This window comes from Brassica oleracea, chromosome C8 (genome assembly GCF_000695525.1).
Source record: "Brassica oleracea var. oleracea cultivar TO1000 chromosome C8, BOL, whole genome shotgun sequence".
In the NCBI taxonomy this organism is placed as follows: Eukaryota; Viridiplantae; Streptophyta; class Magnoliopsida; order Brassicales; family Brassicaceae; genus Brassica; species Brassica oleracea.
This window is the reverse complement of record NC_027755.1, coordinates 21,270,964-21,287,532: the sequence shown is the minus strand read 5'-3', so window position 1 is coordinate 21,287,532 and position 16,569 is coordinate 21,270,964. Positions and strand designations below refer to the sequence as shown.

Genomic DNA, 16,569 nt, shown 5'->3' with positions numbered 1-16,569 from the left:
TTTTGAAGACCACGAGATGAGGTTGTCACCTAGATAGACACAGTAACCGGAGGTTGAGCGTCGTGTGTCTGGACAACCCGCCCAGTCGGCGTCTGAGTATGCAATGAGAGTGTCAACCTTGGACTTAAACATTTGGAGACCGTGACCTTGTGTTCCTTGAATGTAGCGAATGATGCGCTTGAGAGCCGTGAGATGCGGAGTTCTGGGGTCATGCATGAAGAGACAGACCTGTTGAACAGCGTACGCTATGTCTGGTCGTGTTATGGTGAGGTACTGCAATGCCCCCGCCAGGCTCCGGTATTGTTTCGGGTCAGGGACTTTGTCGCCAACGTCAGCAGAAAGCTTGGAGTTTACGTCAGCGGGTGTTGATATCGGTTTGCAGTGTGACATCTCCGCTCTTTCAATGATCTCCGAAGCATAATGTTTCTGAGACAGGAAGATTCCAGCTTTGTTATAGTCAACCTTAATACCCAAAAAATAAGACAGACGTCCCATGTCCGACATCGGAAACTCCTGTTTCAGTCTAGACGTGATATTCTGCAGCAAGAGGGAGCTCGAGCCAGTCAATATTATATCATCTACATACAGTAAGAGATACGCAAGATCGCCTTTGTGCTTGTAGACGAACAGAGAAGCATCAGATTTGGTGGTGACAAAGCCGAGTTTGGTCATGAAGCTGCTGAATCTCGCATTCCATGCCCGTGGCGCTTGTTTTAGGCCATACAGAGCTTTCTCCAATTTGCAGACATGGTGAGGATGCTTCTTGTCTACAAAACCTGGTGGCTGATGCATATATATGTCCTCTGTGATTGAGCCATGTAAGAAGGCATTCTTGACATCTAATTGCTTCATCTCCCAACCGCGATTTAGAGCAAGATTTAATACCATTCGTATTGTTGCAGGCTTGACCACAGGACTGAATGTTTCATCAAAGTCAATGCCCTCCTCTTGTCTTTTACCATTTGCGACTAGCCTCGATTTGTGCCTCGTTGGGTTTCCATCTGCATCATGCTTCAACTTATACAACCATAAAGAGTTAATTACGTTAGCACCAAAAGGCCGAGGCACCAGCCTCCATGTCTTATTGATAATCTGTGCATCGTACTCCTCTGTCATAGAGGGATTCCACTTGGGATCAGCTAAAGCTTTTTGGTGGTTGGTTGGAATCCGAGAGCTAGAAGAGGTAAGAAGAGTGAAAATTTTCTTTGGTTTAACAATTCCTAGTTGACCTCTTGTAGTCATTCTTTGAGTAGGTGGATTGACTTGAGGAAGAGTGGGAGAACTTGGAAGAGTAGGAGAAGTTGAATTAGTGTTTGAAGCAGAAATGGGAGTCGGCTGATTTTGTAAAATAGTTTTGAAGATAGGAGAAGGAGCGCTATCAAGAAAGGTGTAGGATGACAGATTTGAAGATAGCTTTTGCGCACCTGGAAAAGTTAACTCATCAAACACAACATGTCTGGAGGTTATGATACGATTGGTCTTAAGGTCAAGACACCTATAACCACGATGGTTAATGGGGTAGCCCAAGAACAAGCAAGGTGTGGACCTAGCAGAGAGTTTGTGAAGATGAGAGTGATTGACATTGGGGAAACAAAGGCAGCCGAAGACCCGTAGGTGATCATACGTCGGACTGCGACCAAAGAGAATAGAATGAGGAGTGCTGCGATTTATAGAGGAAGATGGAAGGATATTGATGATATGAGCAGCAACATGAAGAGCTTCAACCCAGTATGTTGGGGACATCTGAGCCTGAAAGAGGAGCGAACGAATGGCATTGTTTATGGTTCGTATCATCCTCTCAGATTTCCCATTTTGTTGAGAGGTGTGAGGACATGAGAATCTGAAAACAGTGCCATTGTCGGCCAAGAATTTTGTGAACTGGGAATTATTGTATTCCCCTCCATTATCACATTGAAGTGCTTTAATGGGTACCCCAAATTGAGTTTTGACATATGAAGCAAAATGAATGTATTTAGAGAAAACATCACTCTTTTGTCGCAGTGGATAAACCCAAAGATAATGAGAAAAATCATCAAGAAAAAGAACATAATAACGAATACCACTTAGACTTGAGACTGGGGATGTCCAGACATCTGAATGAATAATTTCAAAAGGTTTAGACGTTTTATTTGATGAATTTGAGAAAGGAAGCTTGATGTGTTTACCCAGTTGACAAGCATCACAAAATGGGATGCTGTCTTTATTACATGAAAAAGAGCACGAGGAGATCAGAGATTTTAACGTCTCATTATTAGAGTGTGCCAAGCGCTTATGCCATAAAGAAGGAGACGCTGAAACAAATGCAGAATGTTCTTGAGTTCGGGAGAGATGATGTGGAACAGAATAGAGATCTCCTGAACTTTCACTGCGGAGTAGAGTTTTCTGAGACAGAAGATCCTTCACAGAAAAACCAAACGGATCAAACTCCACAGAACACCAATTATCTTTCGTAAATTTTCGAACAGAGATCAGATTTTTAATGATATTTGGTGCAACAAGAACATTATTAAGATGTAAAGGACGAGCAGTGGAGTGAATGAAAGATTTCCCACTAGAATGAATTGGAATAGAAGAGCCGTTTCCCACTATGACAGTGTTTTCGGTGTTCATTGGAGGTTACCTGGTGTGGAAGAGAGGTGCTTGGAATAGAAGAGCCGTTTCCCACTATGACAGTGTTTTCGGTGTTCAACTTATCAACAGATTGGAGGTTACCTGGTGTGGAAGAGAGGTGCGACGTGGCTCCAGAGTCCATGTACCAGTTGCTGTTTGGTTCCGCCAAGGTCATAGTGTTGAACATCTCCGAGAAGTCCCTCGTCGGTTGGAATGCATTATCCATCAGATGCACCTCATTAGGTGCCTGAAACGCTGGTCTTGGTTGGACCTGGCGCTGATGCGTAGGGTATCCTTGATATTGCATCCATTGGTTTTGTGGTTGATGCTGCCAGTTGTTGAAAGCATTCCAGTACTGCGGTGGTATGTTCCATGGCATGTGAGATTGACGGTTGTTGAAGTTGTTGTTGTACCGGCCTTTTCCTCTGTTCCCTCGTCTATTTCCTCTGCCTCCACGGTTCTGTTGACGGTGCTGATTATCCTGGCGCGTCTCCGGAACTGAAGTGACAAGCGCCGTTGATGATGATGAGTGATCAGCTTGTGAACCAGTGGCTCTGTGAGGTTTCTTCAAACGTGTTTCCTCGAGCTCAAGCATGTTGCGAGCCTCTTCAAACGTAGGAAACGGTTTTTGATGCTTGATCACGTTGATTATGTGATCAAATTTCTCATTCAACCCGTTCAGCATATACATGACTAGAGTCTTGTCGGGTACGACAGCATCGACGTTCTCCAAAAGGTCAGCAGTTGACTTGAGCCCTTGAGAATATTCACGGATTGACTGATCTCCAATTTCCTTTGTGCGAAGATCATTATCCAGCTGGATAGCACGCGACTCCTTGTTGTTGCGGAACTGATTCTCGATGCGAATCCATATGTCCCGAGCAGAGCCACCGGTCTTGAATGAGGATTTAAACAGTGGGGGAGCTAGGGTCCCGTAAATCCAGAGTTTGACAAGACCGTCGCGCTTCTTCCATTGCAGATCGTCGTCGCCAGTAGGAAGTGCCGTGCCGTCGAGGTGACCTAGGACGTCAAACGTCAAGCAATGCGTGAGAAATAGTTCTCTCCACGCGTCATAGTTAAACACATCAAGATCAAGCACTAACGGAATGTGCGTTTTGATGTTCGTCACTCCAAATGCCGCCTCAACCGTAGTCATGATGAATCGATTGAAGAAGAACAGTTTGAGAGATAACGATTTAGAGAATTCGAAAAAGAAGAGAAACAAGATCAAAGAGAATCCTGCTCTGATACCATACTAGTTTGAATAACTCTCTTGGTTTATTAACATCAATTACAGAGGTATATAAAGCCTCGACTGTTACAATCGTGAATCAGCTATTCCTATAATACAGAAGATGATATTAACAGAATTGGAATATGCAAGAATATAGGAGGCATATTCTATCACAGACTGCATACGAACACTTTCCGATCTATTGAAGCCATCTCCACCTTGATTGATCGACAGATAAGGAACAAAATCCAGAGCTTCAAAGATTCAAATCCTACTCGCTCATCTCAAATGATGCAACTATGGTTCCAATCAACTTGATCTCTCTCTGTTTCCGATCACACCATCGTCCTCCGCAACTCTCGTCTTTCCAATTCTCCTCTTTCTATTAACTAATCTGTTGGGCTAATGGGTTTAATTTGGCTAATAGGTTTAATTTGGTTCAACTATGTGATTCTAAGATGGGCTGGGCTTGTAAAACATTTTGGGTCTTTTGTTTTAAATTTAAGAAAGCCTTTATTCAAAAAAAAAATAATAATAATAAGGTGCATGAAATTTTTTTGGTATACGCCATCTAGCTATTGTTTAGAGAATTGAATATTGGCTCCTAAAATAAAAGCATGATAGTAATAAACTAGTATATATTATCATTACTGTGAAATTATTATTTATTTTAACACATAGTAAGGTACTCATGATAATGTCATTATCATATAATCTTGCCTATATACAAATTATATTTCATTACCATTGTATAAGGCTTGACCATAAAAAAAAAATTCCACAAATTCTTTAAAATAATTAAAAGAAAAGTATGATCAATGTGATTACCTAAAGCTCATTATTTATTTTGCATCTAAAGATTACAAGATCTGGAGCCTGTAAATATATCTAAGTTTATAACTATATTTGTTTCTTTGAGACTGAGAAAAATAATGAGCTTTTGATGTAAAATGATAAATCAAGTCTAGTTGATTATAATCATTATCTTGAAGAGAATATAACATTTTATATTGAGACAGAAAATCAACACTGGTCAAGAAAGTGTATATAAAAGTGGTTTTAGACGTGAATGTGGATATAAATAAGGTCAAGATCCAAAGAGTTTTTTTTTTTCGAACTCATACTCTCACTTGAATTTGAGATGATAAAGATGGTAATGAAAAAAGAGATATGATTCAATCATCTAAAGACGAAAAAAAAATATTGTGAGTACAATACAAGGTAGTAAAACCTTATAGAATGATATATATGAATGTCTTGAAGAGTACATAATATTATTGTACATAAGAATGCAATTTAATGTCCTTATTGCATTATATTCTAAGTCTCAAAATTAAGAAGGATATGAGAAAGAATACATAACCTATGTAGGGTATGTTGTTCATTCAAAAATGAGATTCATTCGAGATTAATAAACTTTTAGTAGTATCATCTCGAGGGGAAGATTTAAAGAATCTCACATTTTATATAATAAATGAAACATCCAAAAGTATGTCCACACTGGAAATAAACTTGAGGAGTCATTTATAAATAACCAGCGGATTTAGAATCTAATAATGTTGAGACAATAAGTAAAGGGAAATGTTGAATACATTCAATCAGAAGTATCACCAAAACACTATTGTATTATACTACACAATGATTAGAAAATTGAGATAAATGTAATAGTAAACCAGAAGTTTACTGAAAGTGTAATGTTTGGCAAACCAGTTATGCCATTCCGGTTTAGTAATGATGCGAAAGATAATCACAAGCATATTAGTTGAAGAACCAGAAGATTCTTACGAATGATCTGCTATATGCTGCTTGCTTACAATGCAATATAAGAATACGGTTTTCACCAGTCAAATAGATTTAGAACGTATTTAAACAATGACATGTTTGTGGGCTTGATCACCCACCGGTGGACAGATCATCCATCATATGTTAATGCATCGACAAGAAGGTCGTATGTATCCTTGTCATAAATCGCAACCATATGTTTGCTAGACTAATTGGTAAAACTGGTGAATTCAAAAGCCGTTGATGATTATTTTATGCATGTGGATATACATGATGAACATATTGTAGCTAATGTTCATACATAAGATGCAGCAGCAATGATTCGTGTAATGCCAAAGAGTAATTAAAAACTCTCCCTATTAAATTGGTTTTGGGTCGGGAACCAAAGATCCCCATCTAGAAAATTTGCACAAGTTGTAATTTCTCTACCATACAACTAAAAGATGGGACCTCAAAGGAGGTTATGAATATGTTGGATATGATCTCCATTGATGATAAAATCTTGAAGATTTATAAATTTTATTTAAAGACTCATAGTTAGTCTATCCAACATTAAGGAGGGAAAATAAACAGCTGGAGAATGAATGAGTTGAATGAATTATCATTGATCCTCGGACTAAAGAACGTAAATAGTAGTCCAAAATGAATGTATGGAGATAATTCTATTACAAAGATTAGCATATGAGTTGCCAGGCTCATTTACTGACCCTAAGAAAGTGATTAAGTCACAAGTACTAGTTGTAAATGCTCCAATTAAAATGGATGTCTCAGAAGGACATTATCAAACTGCTAATGAGTCTAAAGAGCGCTTGAAACGTAAAAGACCTATCGGTTCCAAATAAAATAATCCTCGGAAAATAAAAGGAGCATGAATGAGAATGGCATAATCGATTTCGGCCAAGCCGTTCTTGGTATGGACATGTATCACAAAATTGCCCACACTTACCTCCATGGACATACCATAATCATTTAAACGCTTGAGACATGTATTCACCAGTATTATCTAGACATATAGTCTTTATTTATGAAAAAGGGGCTCGTAGCCGTTTTACTGGTGATGGCCTAATGAGTTTCCCTTGTGTACATGCTACACACGTGAGATTCGTTGGGATAACTTTTCTTATCTTTTAATGTGTGCCTTTTGAATAACAATTTTAGTATCATGTTTGGACCAAGATGGCAAATCCGGTCGTGCCATAAAGTGTATATTTTCGCAGGTTTTTAGCCTCTATCATAATGGTCTATGCATAGTCTAGGTCAGTAGAGAATGCATGTATAGTCTTTAGGACTTATTATGGCCTTGGGCGATTTTATACATATATCTGAAGGAACTCTTTGTTTCCTTCGCCCATTGTTTCAATATGGAAACCACTCATTCTTATTTCTTTAAAACTCAATAGGCTTATAAGCCCATCTTCTAGTGGTTCTAAACCCTAGTCTTGTATTCCTATATATATGTATTGTGGTATATGGAATAATAATAAGAACAACCGTTCCTCCTTTCTCTTGATTCACAACAATTATACAATTTTGATATTTTTTTCCTTTTCATTTTATTTGATGTTTAAGGTTAATACACTTTGATTAAGAATATCTAACTTTTATATCATTTGGTTATATAAAATATTATTAAATAAAACTGATTCAACTGATTAATAAAATTGGGATTATATAATTGGTTACAAATCTTAAAATATATTAAACTAGGGCCGACCCGCCCTACGGACGGGATGATAGTTTGAAAATAATTTAAATAGTTAGAATATATATTTTTGATTTTTTGTTTAATATTTGTTTTTATTTTAAAATGTTTTGTTCTATATTAGTATGAATCATTATTTTGTTGATTGTTACTCTTTATTCAGTTTCATTCTCAATACAATTAACTAAAATTTTTAAATTTAGGGTAAACCCGCCCGTGAATAAATTAATGAGAAAATTATTTTTAATTTATTTTAACTAAAAATAGCATTAAGGTTCATAATTGTTTTACAACAATTTTATCTTATTTATTTTACTTTTCCATTTTAGAAATTTTAGTGACACATTCAACATATGGTCAATATAATCCCACAATTATATATGTTTTTCTTTTATGTTCACACATTTTAACAAAACAGTCATTACTTTTATTCTATTTAATTTGTACAGTACATATTAATCTCAGATCTCAAAATTTATAAGAAACAATCGAATAACTATTCATGATGCATCTTGTACTTTAGCATGAAGTTTTTATCAGAAGGTAGTTTATAAATTGCAGTTGGTTTAAATTAAAAATGATTTACAAATTTTTATAAATACAAATCTTGAGTTAAGTGTTTTTTTTGTATTCAAGTTGGATGTTTGTAACCATGATGAAGTATTTGGCCATATATAGGTCGGTTACGTTCTGTAACATAGTGTGTATAGATGTAGGTTACATACTATGCCGTTACATATAAATGTTATCACGATATCAAACGTGAATAAGAGGACTTTCGTTTACAATTTAAGTGCTCTTGACAGATTTGCAGAGCTCTTAACATTTATTGAAAAACAGAGAAAAAGACGTAACAAAATTTTTGAGATTGATAAAAAAATCTGTTCTGAGAGTTGGATTAATTATAAAGACACTGTGTAATAACTCCATATGCCACTTGAGAGACTATCCTCGATTCTCCATGATAGAGCCTCCATCGTTTACAAAAATATCAAGCTCCTCCCCTGTTCACTTTAATATAAATTGGTGACTGCAACTGATCCGTTGATGCATTTTTCTGCATTGAGTCTTCCCTCTTACTTAATTCGTCCTCTTTAATACTTTTTCAAGTGATTCAACTGTTTCTAATGCTTCTGGTAAAGGGCATCACTAAGCTGCCATTGGAATCATCTCAGGAACTGGTTCTTTCTTATCAAGGCTTCTGATGAAGAAAAAAAAAATCTGAGGAAGTGCCTCTTCTTTAACCTCCACAATCAACAAAACACGGTCAACAGAGTTCTCATAAAAAATCGCAGGAACTGGTGCATTCTTCACGATCTCTTCTGAAATAGACTGACTCTTGACCCGGTGCATACCAAGCAAGGAATCTGCCCTTAATTCCAAAAATTATAATTCACGGTTTGCCAATTCCACCTTATACCAATTGCGACCATCACCTTCAAGCTCAACAATACCAACGTAAATTGTCCACTTAGGTGGATTTAGTAATTTAAAACCGCATTACGTCTCATTTAAATCTCATGTTTATGGAGTATTATTCATCAGACTCTATGTGGACTTACACATCTCACGTAATTCCACATTCTCGCCTCTATAGAAGAATTAGATACTTCACATCAACGAAACAAACATGCTCCATCCACTATGAAGCAAACAGTTTCGTGGCTCACCTGCAAATATCAAAATCAAAAACATCAACCATCATAGAACGCTTATGACATAAAAGATTCACAGAACAGAAATAAAGAAAGATACTCAATAAATTGTTTCCTATATCATTGAAATATGTATGGAACGTCACTCATTGGCAAGCAAAACCTTTGAAACCAACTCTTGATAGGTGATTGACCGGAGATCCTGAAAGAAAAATCAAAAGGGTGAATTAAAGACAATCCTAGAATAAAATATGGGAAAATAAGTTTTGATTTATATAAACACCAATCTAAGCACATAAAACCGAACATGTGTACTTGTGTCCGAAAGGTCAAGGTTTTGCAAAAGGAGCTGGAACCTTGGGAGTGGAGGAGGAGGCGCCTCATTTTCAATTGCATTCTCGTCCTGCTGCAAGAGAAATAGAAACAGATATCAGCTTCTTGAAGAATAAGATCATCATCTTGTACTTGGCTAATACAAAAGAAGTGGAAACAAATACTATAAAATATAAAACTCTGATCACAGTAGTAGTGTATGATTGTGGCCAAAACATTCTGGGATTTCAAACCAATACTAAGGAAAAGCGTGGTAAGAATATAACACAAAACACCTGTTTTCAGTCATTTGTCTTCCTTAGCTTGGAGGTGTGATTTTTACTCAGCCATAAGAAGATTCTACTGCCACGGTTCAGATCCTGCAGTGAAGAACATAATTGAGTTGTTTCTTCAATCACAATGGACCAACACAAAGAAGAAACATAAACAAAACTTAGAACAACCCAAAAATCAAATCAAAGAACAATGTCAACTATTCCAAAGCCCTAAGCTGAGTGAGAAGCAAATCATAGAGATCAATTCTTACTGTTTGGGATTTTTTTTACTCTGCTTAACTGGAAACTCCAAGACATCGGAATCATTGTCTGAAAGAATTTCAAACCGATAAGAATTCAATCATTATATGCTTGCACTTCATCACCAAATCAATAACTGAAAACAAAATTCAATGGCTGAACACCATGGTAATCAAAAAGCTGCTTGAATGCCCGACCTTCAAGTCAGAAAGGACGAGAGAGGAGTTCGCCATTCTTCTCAAAGAAAGTTGTAAGAGTTATTATGATTGCGAGGGATGAACAGATCAAGTTTATGGTATCAAAACTTATATCTATTTATAGATGCATATTTACCGGGAGCAGAGATGATGCAATGAATGAGAAATTATGGAAGGAGTGGGGGGGGGGAGAAGGAATAAGAAGGTCGCTAATGATGACGATTGAACAGTCCGTAACGGTTCAGGTTTTCCATTGCCGGTGCTAAGAACTCCAGCGGAATCAATATGAACGAAGGATTAAACCAGATACTGGCATGATTAATAGGTTCCCGTAACCCAGTCGAAACGCCATGGTCGGTTTTAAAAATCAGAAGTTGCAGAACGTTAAGAACCCTAGAAATGGTTGAAGATGAAGACTGATGTTTTTTCATTAGGGTTCCCGATAACGGGCCATCGGGGCTGCCTACGACATACAAAATTATTACCCCAAAACCCTAAAGATATACGCTTTATAACAAAAACCCACCCGATTGCCAAGCCCATCTGAATTCTGAATAAATGAAGTGCTGCGTTTTGGGAGAAGCGGGACACATGTCGACACCAGGGGCTTCAACTTTCTGAGCTGGAATTTGACGTGGAGCCCTCAGGAGTGAACAAACTCAACTTTATATATAAAGATGTTGTTTAGAATAATGAAAACATCACTGATTTAAAAAATATATTCTTAAATGTCAAATAAACTAAAATGAAAAAAGCGAAAACTAATCTATTATAAACTCTCCCCCTCAATAAAAAACGCAGATCTATTTTCTCTATCTTCGAGGCACATCCCATATCTTCTTTCTCCGGCGCCGGTGAAGCGTTTTCTCGCCGGCGCTGGGCACTATCATCGGCAACATCAAGCTCTTTCATCTTCATGGCTTTCTCTCACTTTCTCTATTGTTTGTTACTGTGTTACAATCTTTGTTCTATCGGAGGAGGGAGACCCCGAAGGACGCAACGACGAAGCCAAGGACTCTTCGTCTCAGATCTACCGGCAGTCCTTTTCTCCTTAGATGGTTTCTGCTCTAGCGACGAGTCGAGAGGATTCTCTCGCCACCGTTGTGCTCTGGTTCTTAGGGAGAGTTCCCGATGAACCTCGCTCTAGTAGCTGTTGGACGGGTCAAGAGATCGAGTCTGTCTCGTACTTTCATCCGCCTTTGGAGCATAGTTCTTATCTAACGAGCTCTTCCCTTCCGTCTCTGGTAAGGACTGAGCCTCTTATCCTACTGTATTTTGTTCTCTCCCAGCTTTCAGGCATCAGATCTCAAATCTCCATGAGACCAGACCTTAATTCCTTAGATGTTTCTTCACTCTACTCGTCTCCTAAAGTGGTGCTCTCTGTCCTTGTGTGGATCCTCCTCAACGGCTGTACTGTTTCTCTCCGACGTATCTCCGGTGACCTCTCTTATGGCACTGTCAAACAGCCAAAATCCGACGCCTTTTGCTCCGAGCAGGTTAGGTGTAATGGGTTACCAAAGCACAAACTCAAGAATGAAAAAGTGTTTCAGATTGTTATTGTCTTTGGTGATGGGGTTTTTTTATCAGAGATGTCCGGCGTGTTAACCTTGGTTCTCTTTCGACCATTCTCCTCTGCAGAAGAGACACTATTACCACCTTACCTTTTTCCTATGGAAATAGGTGTTTCCTCGGTCTTGGTGCCGAGTGTATGCTTCAGTTTCCTAATCGGTTTGCCATCTTGCGTAGCGGTTTCCACGGGACCTGAAGATGCAATTGATATTACTTTGGTAGTTCTCGTAGATGAGGTATGGTAACGTCACATTATGTGACTATTTTCCAGCTGTCCGACTTTGTCGTGAAGGCTCTCCCGACGCATTCAAGCACCGTCTCGAATTCGCTGTCATCTTCGGTTGAAGACTTATCTTACTTAGCTTATTTATGTGTTGTATTTTATGCTTATGGACAAAGAGGATGGATAATTCTCTCTTTCTATTGTACTGAACAAGATTGATTACGAATGAAATGAAGTTTGTGTTCAAAAAAAAAAAAAAAAAAAAGAGCTAGAGAAAACTGAAAAAAAAAAAAAAGTTTATTTGAAAGCTTGAAGTTTCATCAAAATTAGTCTATTTGACGTTTAAGAACTTCCTTAAAAACTAAGGTTGAAGAGGCATAGTTTTTTTTCTGATAAAAAAGAGGCATAATTTTTTTTAAACTGTTTTGGATAAAAAATTATAGTGACTAGATCCATCGCAAAGGATGTTCTAAATCCAAGAAAAAATCCTTATGATTTTCTGGAGAGTCACAGTACTACCGCACATACAGAGAGTTTGAGAGTTGAACCTGCGAGACCACAGTTTAAAAAATGGTGTCTATCTGTAATATATATGTGTAACTAAGTAGACATATAATGTGGATGGAGATTTTACCCAAAAAAATGTGGATGGAGATACACTTGATAGTTAAGTTAGATGGGGAAGAGAAGATGTTGATGGTTAAAAAACAGGGACGGTCAATATCAATGGAGAGTTAAAGGAAATGTGTCACTGTTCCAAATCTATCAAGAGAAAGAAGACACCACCTTCTTCTTTCTTGTTACCCTCATTATTTCATTTTCTCCCTCTTTTCACACTATTTGTATGTAATAACAGGTATTTTTTTTTTTTTTTTTTATCAAAAAAAAAAAAAAATAACAGGTATTTTTAATCTACCCCACGATATGAAAATTTTAGTATGAATAGTTAAATGAAAGTTTAAAGTAAGTAGGGGACAAGTCATAAATATGAGCACCAACAAGTACCAACAAGCTACTGTCGAAGTGAAAGATGAAGCTCTTCTTTAACCTAACTCGTTAGACCAGCTCCACAGGGTTCTAAAAAAAATTAAATATTAAAATAATAGCATAAGGAGAAAGACGTTTAGAAAAGTTTCTTTGCAAAAGATTTTTAGAAACGGTTTTATGACACAAGTTGCCATTTGTCATGATATAAATGGCTTATCATTTACAAACAAAATAAAAGTTAATCAGATAATTTTATTATGCTGTAATATTAATATTTAATGGTTAATATACTGATTTTTAGAACCTCACCGATGGTGATGCTCTTATGCCTTCACCTTCAAGTGTACTTTCTGAAAGTTAAAGAATCCTAACTTCATTAATTCTTCTTTATTTATGTGTCATTTTAATGTTTATTGATGCATTGGGTTAAAAAAAAATATAAATCAACTGTCGCCATTTTCACTAAATATTTTCTTTAGGCGTTTGGTACAACAGTACAACACTTTTGGACATTTTACACGAAGTTAGCATATATATGATCAATCGTACAAGTTTTGTTGGACAAGCAACAAAGTGCTCGTTGATTTAGCAGGTGGATCAATCAAATATTCATCTTAACATTTTACCAACAAAAAATAACAATCATATATATAGTCCTTGATCCAAAACGTCAGGATTAGACGTCGATATATATATGATTATACATGCGATGGTGGCGCACGTTTGATGACTGATTTACATATGCAAAATTAAAATGAAAGATATACGTCGACTATGATCAATCAAAATCCTTTGGTTTTAATTAATGCACCTTCCTCACTCGGTTAGACAATGAACTTTTTTGTAATTTGTTGAGGGCTAGAGTAGTCTATTTTTGTTTGTGTAAGCATCTTTTTTTACAGCTGGCGAATACATCGATTGCAGTTTATAACGTACTACCATTATACGCAAGTTGAATATATGATTCATTTGATGGTCAAGTGATAATGAATCATACGTACTATATACCGAGTGTAGCTAGGTTTTATACCCCATAATAAAGATTAAAGTACTGGTCATGTGAACTCTAGGTCATGAAAAATAAATATTTGATTGCTTTTATCTCTATTAAATTACTAGTTAGGCTAAAACAATCAGTTATCTTCATTCAAGATTATAGATACGGCAAAATACAAGATTCTACTGGGGTCTGGTGTGGATTCCTGGGAATTTGTCTGAATTGTATCCATTAGATGTTATTGTCACGTCTCATCATGCGCACAGGTTAAATTTGAAATAACGCCCACTAAAAAGAACAAAAATCTAAATGCATGTGTATTGTGGGGATCCATGATACATTACAGACCTAATTTGACAAACTATTCAATTTTTTAAGTATTATTAGGCCCATAAGTAAGATAAACTTAAAACATCTTTCTCGAAGGATATTAGAGGGGTTCTTAGCGCGTGGATTTCGCATAGGACCCATTTTTTTTTAAAAAGTCGGTTACCAAAACTACCAAATAGTAGTCAGTCTTTAAAAGGTTTTTTACACTATTCGCGGGTCCCACTGACACGTGGCGACCTGCGATTGGTCGTTTTAATTTTTTTTTCTTTTAAATTCGAAAAAGTAAAAAAAAAAAAAAAAATTAAGAAATCTGGGGTTTCTGAGATAATGATGCACTTAGTAATCAACGTCCCTATATAGATGTCGTTTATTTCAAATACACTTTTAATTAGAAAGAGTACTGCCTGCTTTAAACAGGAGATAAATTCACCTCCATATTAGGAATTTGCTATAAAGAATGTCCTCTTGCAATAAACTTATCATGTACTATTAATATGAATGAAATTATAAGACTAACAGATAATACAAAATGAAAAAAGGTCATTTCAGGATTGTAGTTACAAATATTAATACTTTATTGGACACAAGATGAGGAAATATAGCTAGGAAACAATATAAAGCTGATACATTTAAATATAAACACGAGATATAAAATATAAAGGTATAAACGATAATTATGGCTGTATATCAGCAATAAAGATACGTATATTAGTATAAATATAAGCAAATGATACTTAGTTTGTATTGAGAAGCTCCTCTATCATCTGCAAAGCAACCTTCTCTTCCTCGTCCATTAATCCTTCTTCTCCGCCGCCTCCAACCTCAGTGGCCGGTCCAACAACATCGTCTTTTGAAGCTGTACTAGTTGGCTCCTGGGAGGACCTGGACGGACTGAGCTCCACTGAGCCGGAGGGGCCGAGCTCCACCGTCATGACCCAACTAGAATCAGATTTTGAACCGGCGCGTTTCTGCCAGACGCCGATGTGGGAGCTGGCCGTGTCAAGACGGAGGCAAGTGAGGGAAGGCGAAGGAGACTTGCAGCATTTCCTCAGTTTGGCGCTGAGGATGGAAGAGAGGGATGACGATGATGAGGAGGCTGAGATGTCGGTTTTGCCTTCGGACGTGTCTCCGGTGTTGTTGTTGTTGAGAGGGAAGTTAGTCTTGGCGTTGCGGCCGCTCATTAAAACAGCGGCCTCGTCGTAGGCTCTTGCTGCCTCCTCCGCAGTCTCAAACGTCCCAAGCCATATCCTCCGTTTCCTTTTTTTTCATTTATCATGCATGTTATAGAATATATATAGTCCGTATAAGCCATAAAGTAACCATTTGTTAAAAAAAAAGCCTAAGTTAACCAGCATTAAGTAGCAAAAACTGTAGAAATGTTAAAATGAGGTTCACGTCTTAGCTAAAGAGAGGAAATTAAACAATGAGTAAAACGATCATGTATATATATGTTTTGTGTTGTGTATGTTTGGTTGCTTACTTGAATGCATCAGAAAGAGGGAATAAATGAACAAATCAGAAAAAGGGAAAGAAAGAAGGATGGTACAAGAGAGGATGACGAATCTCAGCGACCCAAGAACCCCAATGGCGTTGCCTGACACCTCTGAACTTCTTCGTCTGTACCATTCTTACTCTGTCAGAGAGAAAATAGGAATGGTTGATGATGAGTAATATATGTAATATGGATGTTTGGTAAATGGTAATGTTGTGTATTTATATACATAGGTTAAACTTTTGGTGGATAAAAAGGGTTGTACTTGTTCCTACTTTTATTACATTTGACGTACTCATCGATCGGCGCATCACTGTTTTATTAGAGAGAAAGAGTGTGAGAATTTAGTTGGAGTTGTTGGTAAATAGTGATTGCTAATGTTCGGGAGTGGTTATAAGGGTAAAACGATTTAAATTTTCAAAGGTTGGATCGTTTATATGTATATATGTGTGTATATGTAGAAAAAGGCACAAGTGGTGAAAGTATCACATGGCCGTGTACATTGTTTTTAGCATACTTATACGTACATCCTAATCAATCGTCCACATCATATAGCTACCTCTCTTGTTTCATTTGATGCTTGCTTATATTTGTATATAACTTCGTACTTACGTATAATTAAACCTTTTGTGTTCGTCAATAATTGCAAAATACTATGATCATCAATTAAGAACCGTCATCATTATAATGTTACATTTATATACGTAATATGTTGGTTAACAACCAACACTAAGCATCGTCCAATATCAACATCATTAAGCCCGACCAAGGACCAAGGAAGGTAGCAGATTATCGCCCGATTGCTCTGTGTAACACACATTACAAGATTATAGCGAAGCTCCTTACCCGGCACCTGCAGCCGTTCCTCCCAGCCCTTATCTCCGATCACCAGTCGGCCTTTGTTAAAGGGCGAGCGATTTCAGATAATGTTCTGATTACGCAT

General features: G+C 37.1%; 1 protein-coding gene and 1 long non-coding RNA gene across 9 annotated transcripts; both read right to left on the bottom strand.

Annotated features, from left to right (window-relative positions):
* Positions 1 to 8,065: 8,065 nt before the first annotated feature.
* Positions 8,066 to 10,479, bottom strand: LOC106310573. Of its 8 annotated transcripts, none has more exons than XR_001263813.1 (5): positions 9,843 to 10,479; positions 9,592 to 9,675; positions 9,291 to 9,389; positions 9,147 to 9,185; positions 8,066 to 8,998 (listed from the first exon to the last, which is right to left on the bottom strand). It is a non-coding gene; the product is annotated as an uncharacterized LOC106310573 (long non-coding RNA). The 8 variants fall into 8 exon arrangements; XR_001263814.1 differs by having other exon boundaries at positions 8,066 to 8,764; positions 8,891 to 9,185; positions 9,340 to 9,389; XR_001263811.1 differs by having other exon boundaries at positions 9,340 to 9,389.
* Positions 10,480 to 14,747: 4,268 nt separating this feature from the next.
* LOC106310685 (ethylene-responsive transcription factor WIN1-like) lies at positions 14,748 to 15,843 on the bottom strand. Its single transcript, XM_013747914.1, has 2 exons — positions 15,681 to 15,843; positions 14,748 to 15,391 (listed from the first exon to the last, which is right to left on the bottom strand). Exons 1-2 carry the CDS (start codon positions 15,758 to 15,760, stop codon positions 14,869 to 14,871), a joined length of 603 nt encoding a protein of 200 aa, XP_013603368.1. The 5' UTR covers positions 15,761 to 15,843; the 3' UTR covers positions 14,748 to 14,868.
* Between the last annotated feature and the right edge of the window lie 726 nt (positions 15,844 to 16,569).

Coding starts and splice junctions, on each gene's coding strand:
- LOC106310685 (XM_013747914.1), bottom strand. CDS start 15,760: ATGGTACAGACGAAGAAGTTCAGAGGTGTCAGGCAACGCCATTGGGGT. Junction 15,392..15,680: donor GAGATTCGTCATCCTCTCTT/GTACCATCCTTC, acceptor ATGAAAAAAAAG/GAAACGGAGGATATGGCTTG.